Source organism: Physella acuta, unplaced genomic scaffold (genome assembly GCF_028476545.2).
Source record: "Physella acuta isolate Inbredline_101_S28 unplaced genomic scaffold, ASM2847654v3 ptg000049l, whole genome shotgun sequence".
NCBI classification, from domain to species: domain Eukaryota; kingdom Metazoa; phylum Mollusca; class Gastropoda; family Physidae; genus Physella; species Physella acuta.
In genome coordinates this window covers 438598-457710 of record NW_026731569.1, presented here as the reverse complement: position 1 = coordinate 457710, position 19113 = coordinate 438598, and the positions used below count along the sequence as shown (strand labels likewise).

Sequence of the window (19113 nt, the reverse complement as noted above, 5' to 3'; positions counted from 1 at the left end):
TTGGAATCTGGAGTTAATTTAAGCATAGGCCTAGGTGTAGAATTTTTATTTTTTATTTCTGTAGTCAAGGGCGCATTAATATATAATTCGTACTACGCATGTTTTCTCCCCTCTGTAACCTTTCCCTCACTTCCTTTAGCCCGAGAGTTTAGTTATTCTGTTCCACCGTCATTTAAGGTCACAGATTTCGAACGAGACCTGCAAAAATGTTCTCTAGGTTATCCAAATCAACACAATTAATATGTATGCTGCAGAAACATTTTTCGACTACTTCTAAGGTATTAACTAATCTATAAAGATCTAGATCTAGGTAAAACTCCATTTTAGCGTATTTTATTCCCCGCTTCACGTTCACCTCCATTTGAGCGTATTTTAAATTTTATTATAGAGTCTAGGTCTAGATCTAGATATTATAGTCTGGCGCGTTGCTTAGATGGCTGGATTGACCTCTGACCCTGAAACGTCACGCGTCGTTTTTAGACGGTTTTTACGTTTATTTTAGGGGTCCCATCCACGACAAACGAAAAAACTGTTAATCTCGCAAATTCTCATCATTATTTTAATGCAGAATGCTAATAAAATGGATAATATGCCTTAGAATGCCAGAAAAAATCGAGAGATTTGTTGTTGTAAATAATGAGAGGATTTCTAGTGGAGCGCTCTCCGTAAAAACTGAACCGCCGCTAAAATCGACCGACCTCCGGGGAAAACGGCCCGACCTCCTCTAAATTAATATATAATTGAGATATTTACCTTGTATATTTACATTATTATTGATTCTGGTTTCCAAAATCTTATCCCAAAATGAGGTACCCACGCTGACATTTCTATCCGCTATTTTTAGTATCATGACGTCATTGCTACGCTAGTTGCCAGACTGAAACAACTAGTTTTTGTTTTTTACGGAATGAACTGTTAAGTCTAGTATTTTAATTATAATTCAATTGTAGCATGTGTGGAAAAAGTAAAATTATGGACATTATTGTTGTATTAGTAATTGTATTAGTATATTGATTTTTTCTTCACTGTGGGCCGACAGTTGCTGCATTCGTGACCGGTGGTTAACCTCGTCAAAGCTGCGTGGCCTATTCGTTTATATAATCAGTGATGCTCGTTCAGTGGCCTTTTTCAGAGCTAGGCCTAATTACGGGCGATTTTTAGACTTAATTGATCGGCCGTTAGCCCTTTTCATTGCTGCGTATTTTTAAAAAAATGCTCGTTCAGCTGCCTTTTTTTTTTTTTTTGGCGCTAAATAATCTGTTTATGGGCATTTTAAGCGTTTATTTATGTATTTTTTTAAGCTAGACGTAGATCTAGTTAAATTTTTTTTTTTATACAGCTGGCTGTCTAGCATGCCTGATATGTGAACTTTAAAAAAAAATGACCGAACTTTAAAAAAAAAAATGACCAGAAGTAGGGAAGTAGGTCTGTTATTCAATTTGCTTGAAGAAGGGGGGGGGGGGAGAGAGAGAGAAGTGAAGACACCGACCATCTCGTGTACGCGTGTTCATTCTATGACGTGTACTATAGGTCACGGTGACCCCGCGACCGTGGTGGGATTTTTCATAAGCAAGCAATCACGTGAGTGACGATGTTTGGAGATTTTATTTTTAAAAAAAAAATCACATACGTCATGTTTTCAAGATGAAAAAAAATGTAATGTAAAAAAAAAGGGGACACTAAAACCATGTATGAACCTCAGCTGCCACACTGTTGACTCAATATAATGTGATTGAGTGTAAAATGTATTTGTATTTATAAACTATCTTAGCAATTACTATCATATTATTTTATGCATATTTATTATTTGAAATAAAAATATTTATTATGGTCATTTGATTTATGCAGGTGTTCATTACTTCATAAAATGGTATGAATAACATGTAGAGTAGAATTTAATAAATAATAAAATAACTAGATCTAGTTTTATTATCAACCAGTTGCTTTTTGTTATTTTCCGGTGAGTAAATAACCTAAGCTGACGCAATTACCATGGCGGGAATTAAAAGCTCGTGGACACAAGTCCACGACGTAATGTTATGCCGGTCGAGGGGATAAAACGCGGTTTTGTCTTTCATTTTCCAATATCGGAAAAATTTCAAATTCTCTTTTTTCTCGTCAACCGAGTAAGCTAGATATTTAAATGTGGTGTCAAATGTTCTCTTAAGGGGTAAGGAAGTTAATGGTGTATTTGAAATAACAGAATATTTTATTTTAAAAAATCCATAATTCAACCTACTAGATAATCTAAATCTAGATCTAGTCCTAAACTCATACCGAAACACACAAAAACGTTAGGAAAACATTGGGACTTATTGCATAATGAAATGAAGTTTTGATTTAGAGTAAAGTTCCACGCGCGGTTCAAACACCGGTACGGCCATCGCCTGTTTATCGCTTCGTACAATATTTGTTTGGATGTTTTATAGGAAACTACCGATATCTGCTGTAAACCTGTCCATTTCTAAATAGAATCTATAGGGCCTATCCAGTAGGCTTTTTGATGAGAATTACAGAATGATTTTTTTATTAAAAATGTATTAATAATAGCTAGAATACTAGTAAACTAAGCTAATTTAGCATATTTTAACTTTCTGTGCAAAGTCATTATTACTGAAAAAAATTCCAAAGTCAGGTCAGCCTGTGGCACCCTCCACTGAACTTGAAAGAAGGGAAAAAAAACTTGACCCGTGACCTTCATTAAAACAGAATTTACTTATGTTTCTTTTTAACTATTAGTAAACATGTGCTTAATATTACCCAATAAGTAATAAAAATTTGACAATTAATTTTAATTACTGTTGTAAAGTGAGATAAACAGCTTAATAAACACGTGTTTTCTTGAGGGGGTGTGACCCGGGTGTGGCACATCGCATGTAACTTTTTATTTCTGTGTTTTATGACTATTTGTTCACAATCAGCATGCTATGCTTTTAAAATTGATAAAGGGTAAGTATACCAAGCTACAAAACCTAAAATCTAACTAATAATTCATACTTTCAGTTTAAAAAATAATAAAAACGATCATCAATGAAGAAAGCGTAAACATTCTATTTTTAGGTGTGACATAAAAAAACAGTCATAAACCTAGCCAAATGATTGGATTCTTGCGCGGCACACATTTTCCCGCGCCTCGTGTTCACCAAAAAAGATTATAATAAAATGGCATTATTACTTGAACGGACCACATCTCATTCCGACCATAGATTATTACCAGTTAATTGTAATGTGTGTAAAATTGATACTTTCAAGTTTCATATACACATAGTTTGGTTAATTATACACGGGGTATTTTAGAGTTATTTGATTCGAAAGATGAGAATTATATAGAGCTACTTTCACTAAGGCGCCGCTTGCGAGACAAACAAAGAAATTAGGCCAAAAGTAGATCCGACAATTCTTAATTAATAGACTTAAATAGAAACGAATAGTTCCGATTTCTAAAATTAACGATGGCTTCGTAATCATTAGTTTTATCCCTCTACCCATTAGTGAAAGCGAAAATGGTCGCCATTTTTGGTAAGCGCATGAGCCGTGAGATGGCTTCAAAACAACAAACCCGGAAGCTGTGAATCGAACAGCCTACTATCCAGGTCAAATTCTTTTGTTTTTCTCCTTCAGGAAGTCGAGTTTTTAAATTTTAAGTTTTGAGGTATGACGTCGTAGGCGATTCTAGTTCCCCCTATGAAAAACACTAGGTCCCGGATGAGATGAATAAAACCAACCAATCAAAGCTTTTTATGACTAGGTTTACTATAAATAGCTTCTACAATATGTGCGGGACACTGTATATACGATAGATAATAGTCTGGCGCATTGCTTAGATGGCAGGATTGACCTCTGACCCTGAAACGTCATGCATCGTTTTCTGACGGTTTTTCCGTTTATTTTAGGGGTCCCATCCACGACAAATGAAAAAACTGTTTATATCGCAAATTCTCATCATCATTTTAATGCAAATTGCTAATAAAATGGATAATATGCCTTAGAATGCCAGAAAAAATCGCAAGATTCGTGGTTGTAAATAATGAGAGGATTTCTAGTGGAGCACTCTCCGTAAAAACTGAACCGCCGCCAAAAACGACCGACTAACGGGGAAAACGGCTCGACTAACTGTACATTAATATATAATTGATATATTTATCATGTATATTTACAGTATTTTTGATTACTTTTTCTAAAATCTTCCTCGAGGATGAGGTACCCACGCTGACATTTCTATCCGCTATTTTAAGTATCATGACGTCATTGTTACGCTAGTTGCCAGACTGAAACAACTAGTTTTTGTTTTTTACGGAATGAACTGTTAAGTCTAGTATTTTAATTATAAATCAATTGTAGCATGTGTGGAAAAAGTAAAATTATAGACATTATTATTGTATTAGTAATTTTATTAGTATATTGATTTTTTCTTCACTGTGGGCCGACCGTTGCTGCATTCGTGACCGGTGGTTGACCTCGTCAACGTTGCGTGGCCTATTCGTTTATATAATCAGTGTTGCTCGTTCAGTGGCCTTTTTCAGAGCTAGACCTAATTACGGGCGATTTTTAGACTTAATTGATTGGCCGTTAGCCTTTTTCATTGCTGCGTATTGTAAAAAATGCTCGTTCAGCGGCCTTTTTTTTGGCGCTAAATAATCTGTTTACGGGCATTTTAAGCGTTTATTTATTTTTTTAAGCTAGACGTAGATCTAGTTTAAAAAATATTTTTTTTTATACAGCTGGCTGTCTAGCATGCCTGATATCCGAACTTAAAAAAAAAAATGACCGAACTAAAAAAAAATGACCAGAAGTAGGGAAGTAGGTCTCTTTTTCAATTTGCTTGAAGAAGATGGGGGGGGGGGGGGGAGAGAGAGAAGTGAAGACACCGACCATCTCGTGTACGCGTGTTCATTCTGTGACGTGTACTGTAGGCCTGCTGAAGTCACGGTGACCCCGCGACCGTGGTGGGATTTTTCATCCACATGATAGTAAACATAAGCAAGCAATCACGCGAGTGACGATGTTTGGAGATTTTATTTTTAAAAAAATCACATACGTCATGTTTTCAAGATGAAAAAAATGTAATGTAAAAAAAAAAAGACACTAATACCATGTATGAACCTCAGCTGCCACACTGTTGACTCAATATAATGATATTATAATGTGATTGAGTGTAAAATGTATTTGCATTTATAAACTATCTTAACTATTATTATCATATTATTTTATGCATATTTATTATTTAAAATTAGAATTTGAAATAAAAATATTTATTATGGTCGTTTGATTTATGTAGGTGTTCATTATTTCTTAAAATGGTATGAATAAAATGTAGAGTAGAATTTAATAAATAATAAAATAACTAGATCTAAGTTTTATTATCAACCAGTTGCTTTTTGTTATTTTCCGGTGAGTAAATGACCTAAGCTGACGCAATTACCATGGCGGGAATTAAAAGCTCGTGCACACAAGTTCACGGCGTCATGTTATGCCGGTCCAGGAGCAAGATTCTTGTTTTGTCATTCATTTTCCATTCTAGCTAAATTTTCAAATTCTCTTTTTTCTCGTCAACCGAATAAGCTAGATATTTAAATGTGGTGTCAAATGTTCTCTTAAGGGGTAAGGAACTTAATGGTGTATTTGAAATAACAGAATATTTTATTTTAAAAAATCCATAATTCAACCTAATAGATAAGGCTAATAAAGCAACCTGAGAGGTGAATAGGGTGGCCGCAGCTTGGGTGTCGATTACGGTGGTTTCACATCGCTGCATAACCAACAACTTCAGCTAGACTAGCCTCGTTCTAGATGCTCTATATTTCAAGCTAAGCCTAGAATCTGTATAATTTCTATTTTTTTCTGTTTTAAATTATTTCGATCATTTACTTCTTCTAAATCTAGTTTGTGTTTCTACATACAAGCATATCTAAGCAAATGTTACGTTATGTCTTGTTAGTGATTGTTACGTCTCTTTGTTATGATTATTACAGTTGCGTCCCTTGAGTCATCACTGGGTCAACTTTTAATGTCGTTAATTAATTTAACATGTTTTTTATTTGGTTTTGCAATCTATTAATTAACAATACAATCAACAACACGTTTAAAAGTGTAAAATATTTATTTTAGTTATTGAAATTGGATTAAAACGTATAAAATACTATCGTTACGGTTCAGGTGGCCGCAGGAAAAAAAAGGGGAAAAAAATATCGCAAGTAGCACGTCACTAAAACATGAATATCTCAAATTCTATGCGTTGGAATATAAAATGATTGATACATATTAAGAGTAGAATAATATAGTACTTTGGGTTTGTTTCTGTGTTAAACGGTTACAAAATAGCGCCCGATAAAAGTCGGGAGTTCGCTATGTATGATCGGCTGTGGAACTTCACTCTAGTTTTGATAATTTACTTTCGTCAAAATAAGACAAATCAAAATTTGGAATATTGAATGCTATATGAATATGCCTATATAAACTTTTATGAACTTACGATGACTCCCAAAATTGAGCCAACACCATTTGGCATTTCAAATAGCTATTGCCCAAGCTATGACGTATGCTAATTATTAAATTTAAAGTCCATGTGAACTCACGGTGAACCCTCGACCCTGTAGGTAATGTATCGTTTTAGGTACGTAAAATCGCCAGCGGCTAGTAATGTAAGAAAAAGTTACATTGTGTTACATTTGTGTCAAATATTATAGATAATTGAATAATAAACCTAAATCTATGGCTGAATATATCAATTTAGGCAAGAAATTAACTTTAAACAGCTGTGTTTGCGAGCAGGATTTGCTATATAAAAAGCGGTCTTCTGTAAGTTAGAGTGGCTTCCTCTGAATCTCACGCTATAAGTTTACATCGTTTTAGGTAGGCTACATAAAATTGCCCGCGGCTAGTAATGCACGAAAAAGTTACCTCATTGTCAAGGTTTTAATAGAAGTATATTGTGATATATTTGTGTCAGATTATAGGTCAGAAATTAACTTCAAACAGTGTTTGCGAGCAAGATTTGCTATATAAACAGCAGCCATTTGTAAAATAGAGTGGCTTCCCCTGAATCTCGCGCTATAAGTTTACAAAATTTAAAAAAAAAAGATGGTTTCTATAGTAAATGAGGATGGTTGCATCTGTTGGAAATATCGCTAGTCTTCATTTATTACCTACTGAACAGTTTTAATTCAATTGTTTAAAAACAGGTGCATAAATGAAACAAGAATACAGTTTTGTATTTTTTAAAAGATAAATCCTCCTCAAAATGTGAAATAATTATTAAAATTTAAAAAGTCGCCTGTTTTTCACATTACTAGTCACGGGCGATTTTTACGTACCTATAATGATAGATTACCTGATTTTATTTCGTATTAAAAAAAGCGTTTTTTTTAACAGGATTTTTTTCAATTTCTGTGATTGTTTTTGGTTAGCGTTAACTAAAATTGTCATAGCCTGTAAACCTTGCGATCTAATTTGTTATAACTTTGTTGTAACTTTATTTATATATGTTAACATATAATAAAAAAATAAAAAGAGAACTTCATAGGTAGAATTCTAAAAAAAACTGGAGGGGAGGAGAAACCCCCTTTTTTTTGCATTCACAGTGCTTTCATACAATCAGTTTAAGTATTTGAAATATCAAGCTGAAAATAGCTCAGAATGTGTGGCTATGGATGAGATAATTAATACCATCAAAATATTGATCATAAGTTTTTTGTTCAAAGTGCAAATGAGCTAATAAATTATGCATTATTACAAAAACCGAAATCTGTTTTGTGTGAAAATGTCAAATTTAAACTCTTAAGTATTTGTCTCAAAATTGGCTTAAACCTAAATAGATACAATCAAATTGTATGATGTTTGCCTATAATAGGGGGTGGAAGAAGGTACCCCCTATATTTTTAACACCGAAACTTTTCACACAACTCAAAATTAACTCAAACTATTTAAAATATCAAGCTGAAAAACTGATCAGAGTGAAGTTCTGTAAGTGTGTCTGTTAATATTATATTGATATTGGTAAGTTTTATCAATGGCTATAGGTGAATTCTAATTTTTTAAAATATATAACACCATATTTTAAACTATTGTAGTTTGTTTTAGAAAATTAAAGATGAACAAGTTGTTTATTTCCATCAAAGAAATTTAATTTTCATAACTGTTTAAATTAACATAGCTCTTCCTTTGCATGTGCTGTAGAATTGCAGTTTCTATCTGGAATATTGAACATTACTTTACATGACACCCTTATTAACCCACGTTCAGCCATGTCCAAGCAAGGTAGGATCCCCCCATGGGATCGTAACACCTCCACCCTCTAAGAAATTAATTCACCATTTGGTGAATTAATTGAACAACACATTGATCACCACAACAAATCCCACACTATTTCAAAAGTCCCAGAACAAACCCAGTCTGGACAAAATCAATCTAACATCATTATTATTAAGAAGATAAGTAACATCAATGGTTTAGTCACAATAACATGTTTGACTAAATATCCCAATTTGATGACGTCGAACATTGACGTTAAGAGTAAATAAAACATCAAATAAGCCACAAATATGTCACTGTCTTAAATAATCTTCAAGGTGAAACCAACAGTCCTCGTTATACGATATTTACATCAACAGTCAACTCATTGTGTCGAAGCATTAAACAAAAAACCTGTTACAGATACATCCTCATACCATAAATCATAAACACATTTTTTTAAAAACAACTAGACATCTTGGGAAAGCCAGAACAGTCAATCTACTTAACAGTTCTGATAGCCTGGAAATGTAAGATACAAATAATTCTTCTGTCTTGCGGGTCATCATGACTCTGTAAATATAAATCTTTAGCCGAACTTTGTAACGTCGCAGCACAATTTTAGTGACGGAGTTACAATAAGTACACAGAGCCGCAAAAAGAGAGGTCGATTGCACGCCCCGTCTCTCTGAAAGTTAGGTGGTATGCGCTCACATGTACACATCCTCGGTTCACGGGAGAAGTGTGAACCGCTTAGGTCAAGTTACTGGTCTTCCCCGGGTCAGTCAAAGAACAATAAATCAGCTCCGAGATAAGGGGAGGAAGCCTGAGTTGGGCTCAACTCCAAAACAAGAGGTAACAACTTCGCTCGTCACCGACGCTGACAAAAGATTCATTGTCTCGTCGAACTCGGGATGTAGAACACCATCCACGTGACCTCCAGGTGATGTCATGGCCTCCAGGTTGCTGGAAATCAAACACTGCTGTGATAATGGGAGGACAGCCTGTGTTAGGCTCACCTCCAAGACAATAGGTTACGATTTCGTCAGTTACCGATGCTCGCAGAAGATTCATGACTCTGAAGATGAGGGTCACCATTCACATGACCTCCAGTTAAGGTCATAGCACCTTCAAGTTCAAGACAAGTAGTAAGGTCTGGATCAGATACAGTTACTGGTTCAGACGAGGACAGCCTGTTCTCATGGGTACACTCTCTGTGGTTACCGTAATTTCAGCAGTGGTTGTATCCACTGGTTCTGACATTGACAGCCCATTTTCATGACTGGCCAACATCAGTGGTTGCTGTGATTTTATCCAAACCAATAACTTGCTGACTGCCTTCAGTACTTGTCAGCAGACAACTTTCAAATCGTAAACTATCAGCACGTTTTGACGTTTGTGCTGGTTCTGCTAGGTTAGAATCGACTTCAGGGGCTGAGCCAAAGCTAGTAGCAGCCTTAGTCTGAGACTGACAAAACTCCCTACCTACTCTATCAGTCAACAAACTATCTTCACATCTATACCAATCCTCTGAAATTACTACAATAGCCTGAGACAGAGAAGAGACAGATTCTGGAAAGTCAAACAACCCACTAAGCTGTGCCTCCTTCTCTAGCCTAAGTAAATCTAATTCCCTCTTGATCTCTGATCGTTTAACTTCATGTCCGCTCAGTTTCTTTAAACTTTTAATCTCATTTTCCTTACAAGATTCTGACATGAATATACCCCTCCTGATATCTAACAACTTATCCTCTTATTCTCTCGCAATCTCTAACAACTTAACTTAATACTTCCTTTCAATTTCTTCAACCCTAATACGTCCGATCTCATAATATTCTATAGTCTAGACACTCCTCCTCTAATCTACCTGTATTCACCAACTCAACAACAATTTGATCTCGTAGAACTCTATCTCTGTCCGGGACATCAACTTTTACTCCTAGCTCATCAATTCGGGACAACAACTCTACCCGACTAAAACTTCTAGAGTTGGACACTCAATAAAATTCATTTCGTCCATGGTTCACAACTAATCCAGCTAAATGGTGGCAGTTAACTAACAAAAATGTGGCTCACAACAAAAACTACAACTTAAACATTACAAGCAGGGCTATTTCCTTTGACACATTAAACAGGTCGACACCAGCTATGCTGAAACTAAAATATCCAGCTACACTGGATCACAAACGATTTACTCACATTTACTGGGAATTTTACCCTCCAGCTATACTGAGCAAACCAAAAATTTCCAATGGATAACGAATTTATTCACGTACCTGGGAATTGACCCTCCAGCTGTACTGAATAAACCCGAACACTCCAGTTCCACTGGACCACACAAAAAACATTCAAGTATACTGGGCATTAATCTCTCCAGCTATACTGAATAAAAAAAATCCAGCTCTACTGGACCAACATAAAAAGACAGCATGTAAAATCAGTGTCAACACAAAAGGTGATAAGCATGCTACTTACTCAATGTTTCCTAGTTCCATGAACAACTTCACTAATCTCGCAAATTCTACAACTAAAACTGAAACACAAGCTTGTGAGCCCCCAACTGAAAATGGCATCAAAAGAACCTAGCCAACTCGTTGACTATCCAATCCAGGACGAGCCCCCTATTTTGTTACGACCCCCTTCTCTAATCCTTTCAAATTAGTCAGGGAATTGTAAACAAGAAAAAGAAAATAAAAATAACTAACACCAATTTCAGTGATTTCTATTTATTGCCACAAAATACAACACCTAACGTTAACCGCCACCACATTGAACACAAAGAGAAAATATACAGCTATCTACAACTAAAGTCCTTAGTCCGACTAATCTACTTGTCCCTAATGGTCTATCCTATTCTAAGTCTAATACATTACAGACATTTTGTGGCTTGCCCCTAGCTCACAGAGACGACCCATGTCTGTCCCCTCTAAACAGAGTCCGTCTCCGTGTGTGTATGAGTGTCTCCCCAGTCTGCCGTCTACCCCTCCTCAAATAGTCCAGTCGAGGTGCAGGGGTCTATGTCCTGACTTAACCTTTCGTACAATAGGGCATCCCCTTACGGCTTTTCCCCACATTTACCTACCAGGCAGGCGATTCAGGTGAGAAGGGAGGTGGGGGAGGAAACCAGCTAGCATCAACAATGACTCAACAACATCTCACTCTTTGTCTCTTTCACGACCTCCTGCGCCAGTCCTTGTCATCTCTCATTACGGGCTGGTCCGACCACAAAAAAGGGGGTTCACGTCAAGAGTTCCCCCATCCATAAATCTCTAGATGACACCCACGTTCAGCCATGTTCAAACAAGGTAGGATCCCCCCATGGGATCGTAACAATGTATATGTAACCCACAGCGCATGACACTGTATCATACCATTCTCTTCAAAGGTCAATAAAGATGTTACTGGTGTTGTTGGTATTTATTGCTAAGTAACCTAAGGTTTAAGATTTGCTCAGTTTTGTAATGTCCCTGTCTAAAGCCTGGCTGTTCTTCAGCTGTGATAATTTCATCTTGTGGCTTTACTTTGTTTAGTATTATCTTTAGCAGGATTTTACTTGGATGACTTGTAAAACTGATTGTTTAGCTAGTATATTTAACAGAGTTGTAAGTTGCCTTTCTTGGGCATTGTTTTATTGTTTTGATATGTTGTGTTTATTTGTATAGATTTGATGTTAGCCTTAGTATTATTAATTTAAAAATATAGAAATTTTTTATTGTCTCCACAGTAACAAAAACACAAACACAATTCCCAGAAATGGCTTAAAATTCTTTTATATATTAAATTTTTAGGTAGATGTAAAGGTTGCTGTCCTTGGAGCTGCAGGTGGTATTGGCCAGCCCTTATCTCTGCTTCTGAAACAGTCACCACTCATATCTCACTTAGCATTATATGATATTGCGCACACACCAGGTGTTGCTGCTGATCTTAGTCACATAGAAACAAGGCCCAAGGTTACTGGTCATCTTGGAAATGAGCAACTTGCAGATTGTGTTAAAAATGCTGCTCTAGTCATAATTCCAGCAGGAGTTCCAAGAAAACCAGGTTTACTTTTCAGTCTCACTGTAAAATGTTTTGTAACACTAGGTGTTTTTAAGTAAATTCTCCAAAACTTAATATCTTAGTATATTTTAAAGTTTTTAGTGAACATGTTTACTGTTTTGCAGTAAAAAAAAGTTTCTCTATAAAATATTTCATTATCAATGGGTAATAAAATGTATTAACATTTATGCTCAAACTGTTTTAGGAATGACAAGAGATGACTTGTTCAATACAAATGCCAGTATTGTTGCAAATCTGATTGATGCCTGTGCTAAGAACTGTCCAAAAGCTATGATTGGAATAATCACGAACCCTGTGAGAAATACTAATATGCAGTTTTATTGCTTATTCATGTATTAATGGTATTAGTTACACGACTACAATCTTTTATTAAATTATATTTTTGTGTGTAGGTTAATTCAACAGTCCCAATAGCTGCAGAAGTTTTAAAGAAGAGAGGTGTCTTTGATGAAAAAAGATTGTTTGGTGTAACAACTCTTGATGTTGTGAGATCTAATACTTTTATTGCCGAAGCCAAGGTAATGTTTTGTAATGCAGAATTATGATTACACTAAAAAGCTATATTCTTGAAGAAGAATAACTGGACATGTTTCCTTTGAACTATCCTTGCTGTTGCTATTACCAACTTTCACCATTTTTACCTTCTATCATCTATGACTGTAAACATGTGCACACTGTTACGATGTAGGATGTGGACAGGGACATTTGAAGTACAACATACAGATATGACATCGATCCAATATAAAGCAAGACGGGACAGTGATGATTCATTTCATAGTTCAATTGCACTGTTTAAATACATACAGAACAGACACTATTATAATCAACAGATGAAGACATCCACACCTTTACATGACATGACCAAGACTGAAGAAACACTTTCCCCTAACAACAACATCGTACTCTCCCACATCACATCCTTACTTACCTCATCACATTCAACATCTTTTATTAGTATGAAACATTCCACAACACACCATCTCTCATACCCATTCAGTACACTAAAATACTATTCACAACACACACCACCTTAGTTTAATGTTGATAGACCCTTAAATCATTTTTTTATAATTCACTTGTTGATGCTGTATAAATTCAAGTTAGAATAATGCGAACGTTCAAAATCATTTTCTCCCATTAAGTGAATTAAAATCCTTCATCAATATATAATATACATGATTGAGCTTATCGTCAGTGTCATTACTGATTGAATTTTAACAATTGTCCTCAATGCTTTTCTTTAACAGGGCCTTGATGTTACTAAAGTTAATTGCCCAGTTATTGGTGGTCACAGTGGAGTCACTATAGTCCCTGTTATCTCCCAATGCACACCTGCCGTATCATTTCCACAGGTGAGATAAAAATACTTATTTGTTCAAGACTGTTTTAGTTAGCACATTAATCTTAAAACTTAAAAGCTTAGTTTTCTAAGAGCTAATAAGTTTTGTCTTTAAAAAAATTCTTAATAGGATGAAAGAATTAAACTAAGTGTAAGAATTCAGAATGCTGGTACTGAAGTTGTTGAAGCTAAAGCTGGTGCTGTAAGTATTGCATTTTAAATGTGGGTTGATAAAAGTGAGGTTTTAAGCTGTTCAGCAATTTTACGTTCAAATTTGTTTCCTAAAATATTTTTTTTGTGTCAATGTCTATACATTTATTGGGAATTTTTAACTGTGATACATAATGGGTGTAATTTATTATGAGTTTCCTATTTCTGCCCTAAACACATTTTTTTATCCTTGGTATATACCACATCTACCATCGTTTAGGGGCACATTAGCTGTTTTCCATCAGATTTATAATAACTATGTCAAACAGCTTTTTTGAAAGATGCAATGTTAAAAGAACGTGAATACTTCATTCGTTTGTATATCTCAAGTAGTAAAAAAAAAAGTAATGACATAAAAGTTTGGTTTTTAACTTACTTTGACAACATAAAAGGTGCCATGTGTTTTAGACAAAGTACATGATACAATCTTTTGAACTCAACACAAACACACATATACAGAATAAACCCTATTTTTTGCTAACCTAAAAAATAAGTACATCAAAAAAGTTGTGAAAATGACTGTTAAGATACTAAGAAATTAAGTGCAATACTAGACAAATGTAGCATGGTTATCCATTTAGTTTGAAAACATTAAGGGAAAAGCTACTGGGAGAGGGTTGAGCATAACCTGACATGATCCACTACCATTTTAAGAATGCCATTTCTGTGGTCAGCCACATCATGTTACAAGCAGTATCTCATGACACAATGCCTATTTTCTATCTCACTGATTATTCAACTACTGTACTTATTCTAGATACACATACAACTATTCTTGATTTCAACATTACACAGAGTATATTCAATACCTAGCCCCTAACTCTAGCTTGCATACCATAAAAATGTCACTGCGATTCCTCTGCGCTCTTTAAATCTCTTGCACCAAAACACCCAGGTAAAACACACATAATATTCTACATATGGGTGATGCAGACAAAAACACACCTACTTATGAGATTATGAATCAATGCCCCTTACTTTGTGTGGATGATTACATAGAATAAAATTTAAAACTATTACATAAACATTTAACAATCACCACATTTCTGCTATAAGAACTGGTAATTTGTGGGACAGTATACTGATAGTGTTTACTTCTTTCTAAGCTGTTGTGAAACTTGTTTAGCTATTCAAGGGCAGTGGCTATAATGTCACTGTTAATTTACTTACTGTTCATTGAAAACTATTTCCACTTCCTTTTATACAAGGGTTCTGCTACACTCTCTATGGCTTATGCTGCCAGTGTATTTGCAAATGATTTACTTGAAGCAATGAATGGCACAGAAGGAAAAGTACAATGTGCTTTTGTGAGATCAGATGAGACAGAGGCAAAATATTTTGCCACACCTATTTTATTAGGGGTAAGCTTGTTCTTTGTTTTAAAAGCATTTAATCCTTACACACCCAAGCACAACATTATTATTATTATTTGACCTTTCATCCCAGTACAGGGCTGAATGTTTATTTAAATTAGAAATAATTAAAATTTAGTTTAACTTTTTAAATTATAAAAAAATTGAGGCTCAACACAGTTTTTAAGAATCAGGCAAGTCTGATATTGAGAAATTGATAAACTGAATTAGCCAACATTTAATTTAAATTTAATAATTGTAGGTTTAAAGTGGCAGGTTTCAGTTAGCCCTGTAGGTCTAAAACATTATTTTTGTAGTCAATTACATAACATTTATTTAGGTTCTGATTAATTCCTTTTATATCATTATGAATTTTTTAGAACTGAGATTTTGTATAATTCCTTTGAATCAGGGAACTGATATTTAATATCAAAGGTCATGGGAAAAGAAAAAAAATAGGTTAGGCCATCCATAAACTAATCATTCACAGTGCAGTCAGTTACTTAAACACAATGACAAATCATCAGCCAGCTAATATTAATCTTTGTTAAATCTGCCATAACAGTATGACTATTTCACCATTGTTAATTTGAACATTTTCACCCAGAAAAATGGTATTGAGAAGAATCTTGGAATTGGCAAGCTGTTGGATTATGAACGTAATCTTGTTACTTTGGCAATGCCAGAATTGCTAGCAAATATCAAGAAAGGAGAGGAATTTGTTGCCAAGAATTTTAAATGAATCACTACACAAGCATAACTAATCATTTTTGGGTATAAACTTTTTTATGGTTTAACAATTATGGATATTGATTTTACTAATATTTTTGTTTAGATCTTGATCTATCTTGCATATTTTAACTTTTTGTATACAAATTAGAAATATAATTGTTATTCTTAGATAATGGTATTGTGCCGTTTTTAGGTGTTTACTATTGGATGTACATAGCATACATCTTTTAAATTAACAATTGCATTAAATGTGCTGTTATATGTACCGTTTGTGAAAACCTTGAATGAAAGAAAGAATGCTTATATCTAGAACATTCAGATGTATAAAATGTGACTTAATAAACAACTTTCCATTCAGTTTTTTTTTTTTTTTTTTTTTGCATTTTTAGAAGGTTGTGCTTGTGTATGCTTTATAGTATGCTTTATAGTTTTATACTTCAATATTGTTGAAATGCATTATTTTAAAATTTTATTTATAAGTTTATCTATTATAAGAAATAGTATGTTTTAATTTAAGGGTCATCTATCTATGACTTCCATAAGTTAGTCGGTTATAGACTGTTCCAACTCAGTGTGTGGGGAGAGGGGTCCACGCTGTACATTTCTACCTGCTGTATGCTTGTAGGTTATCAAAACAAAATGTCGTTATCCTGTAAACATGTAGGGCCTGTATCATACATTTACAATTATGTGCTTGCTTTTTTTAACCAACAGATTTTTTTCTGTTGTAAATTAAACATCACTATTTTAGAATTGCTGGAATTTAGCTGTTAAGGCTAAGGGCTAGATATGTTTGTGAATTGATGTTGGTTCATGAAAAACAATTTTATGCAGGCATTTAGGTGGTAGTGGATGTAGGACAAATGGTTACTTTTATGCCAATATGTCGGAAGTCATTTTGTCGGAAGCCGATATGTCGGGAGCCGCTTTGTCTGGAGCCTATATGTCCTGAGCCTATTTGTCGGGAGCCTATGTGTCGCGCGTCAGTATGACGGGAGCCCATTTGACGGGAGCCAATAAGTCGGGGCCCTTTTGACGGGGTCATATTAACGGGGCCGATTAGTCCCTGGCCGTTTTGGAGATGCACCAACTGTATAAAAAATATAACATCTTGTAAGTCTGTTCCAGTTGGCTTAGTACCATTTCCATGATGCGATGCAGGAGAACTAGATCTCGGATAGTGGCATGGGCTTGGTTTAGAAGAGACATTACTTATGTTAACTGAGAGTTGTCCACTCATTTGAGTTTAATAGGCGGTTTTTTGACCAAATAAGTGTGGTAGCTATGGGAACTAAAATGGGTCCCAGCTATGCTGGTCTTTTTATGGGTTACCTGGAGGGTCAAAGCCAGAAAAAGTATACTTGCAGAATTCCTTGTTTTTAAGCTGTTAGGCATCACAGATGGCAGAGAAAGAACTACACGATTTTATATCATTCTGCAACAATTTCCACCTCCGAAATTACAGGCTGTTCTGTTAACTTTCTGGACATGACAAATATCACTTAACGCCGCTAACGTTGGAACGACTGTGTTCTACAAACCGAAACATAATGTACTATTATTCACATCCCCCGGCTTGCAAAAATTCTATTCCTTTCTCACAGTTAAGACAATGTCAGGATGATGTCTTGGAACAAGGCTCATGGACTAATATAGTTCTCCCGACTCTGGTCATACCTGGAGCTTTAACTACAGTCAGCACTACACCGGATAAGAACTGTTGACAACCAATATGTTGTGAGTCCTTTTGTCGGGAGTCAAATATTATAATCGTAGTTCTTAAGTGCAATAAACGAACAAAGCTTATTGTGCACTTTGACTTTTTGTTATTGGGTATTTTATAGAACGAGATAAATGGCCCATATAGGGAGATTCAACGGGCGCTATTGTTGTCTTTTTCTCAAAATCAAAATCACCACCTCAACTTCAAATTTAACCGGAAACGAAAAATGTACGCAAACCTCTTCTAAGACTAGATAAATGAATTAGATGGAAGAAGGGACAGAATGTTGCTTGCACCTAAATATAAGACCATTACATGATAGTCTCATGGGGTGGGGGGTGTCACATTTTTTCCATCATAATTGGCCGACAAAACAAAACAATTACTCAACAAAATAAAAATACACACAATACAATCAAAAACAATGAACGCAACACAATTTTGTAATCCTTATAAAAAATATTTGACATAATCTATAATAATAGTTTCGCTGTCTGTCTGACAAGAACGCTCTGTCTGACAAGAACGCTCTGTCTGACAAGAACGCTCTAGAGAAAACACAAGCAATTTAAAAACATGCACAGTAATTCGAAAAACGAAATATGACGTCGACACATTTAGCGTAGAGTAGAACATAATCTCAAACCAGAGTGCACACAGTAATGTAATGACGTCATTGATTCTCGCGTAAACATTGAAAAAAAGGAAATGTTGTCTAATCTAAATGGTTTGCGTAAAGAGTTTCTTGCATACAATTCTTCGGGTAGGGGCGAAGCCCCACCCCCCGCGTAAGAACGTCTGAGCCCCCCCCCCTCCCCAACTCAAAAGAAATTTCCTCATCGATACTCTATAATAAAATTACCGCCTAATTAATGTGTCTAATCTAAAAAGTGGTTTTCTTGCAATGGGACGGTAGACATGTTTTTTTGGGGGGGGGGGGGGGGGGGGGAGGGTGTGTGGGGGTGGGGGGGGGGTGGTGTGTGGGGGGGTGGGTTGGTTTCAGTGTTTCTTTCAGACTTTTTCCTCCCCGGAGAGGGGTGGGGGTACTTGAAATTTTCGGGGGCGGGGGTAGAATTTTCTGGGAGGGGGCGGACACTGGAAAAAGTATATAATTATATTTCGTTGAATGGGACGGTAGACATGTTTTTTTTTGGGGGTGGGGTTGGTGGAGGGGTGGGGGGGGGTGGTGTGTTTGGGGGGGGATGGGGGGTGGTGTGTGGGGGGGGGTGGGGGATGGGGGTGGTGTGTGGGGGGGGGGGGTGGGGGGTGGTGTGTGGGGGGGTGGGTTGGTTTCAGTGTTTCTTTCAGACTTTTTCCTCCCCGGAGAGGGGTGGGGGTACTTGAAATTTTCGGGGGCGGGGGTAGAATTTTCTGGGAGGGGGCGGACACTGGAAAAAGTATATAATTATATTTCGTTGAATGGGACGGTAGACATGTTTTTTTTTTTGGGGGGGGTGGGGGGGCGGTGT

The 19113-nt window shown here is 35.8% G+C and overlaps 1 protein-coding gene across 1 annotated transcript; it reads left to right on the top strand.

The window, feature by feature from the left end:
* The first annotated feature begins 112 nt into the window (after nucleotides 1-112).
* Nucleotides 113-16278, top strand: LOC131945076 (malate dehydrogenase, mitochondrial). Its single transcript, XM_059306061.1, has 8 exons — nucleotides 113-278; nucleotides 12018-12270; nucleotides 12473-12582; nucleotides 12681-12806; nucleotides 13536-13640; nucleotides 13758-13829; nucleotides 15046-15198; nucleotides 15797-16278. Exons 1-8 carry the CDS (start codon nucleotides 207-209, stop codon nucleotides 15929-15931), a joined length of 1026 nt encoding a protein of 341 aa, XP_059162044.1. The 5' UTR covers nucleotides 113-206; the 3' UTR covers nucleotides 15932-16278.
* The last annotated feature ends 2835 nt before the right edge of the window (nucleotides 16279-19113 follow it).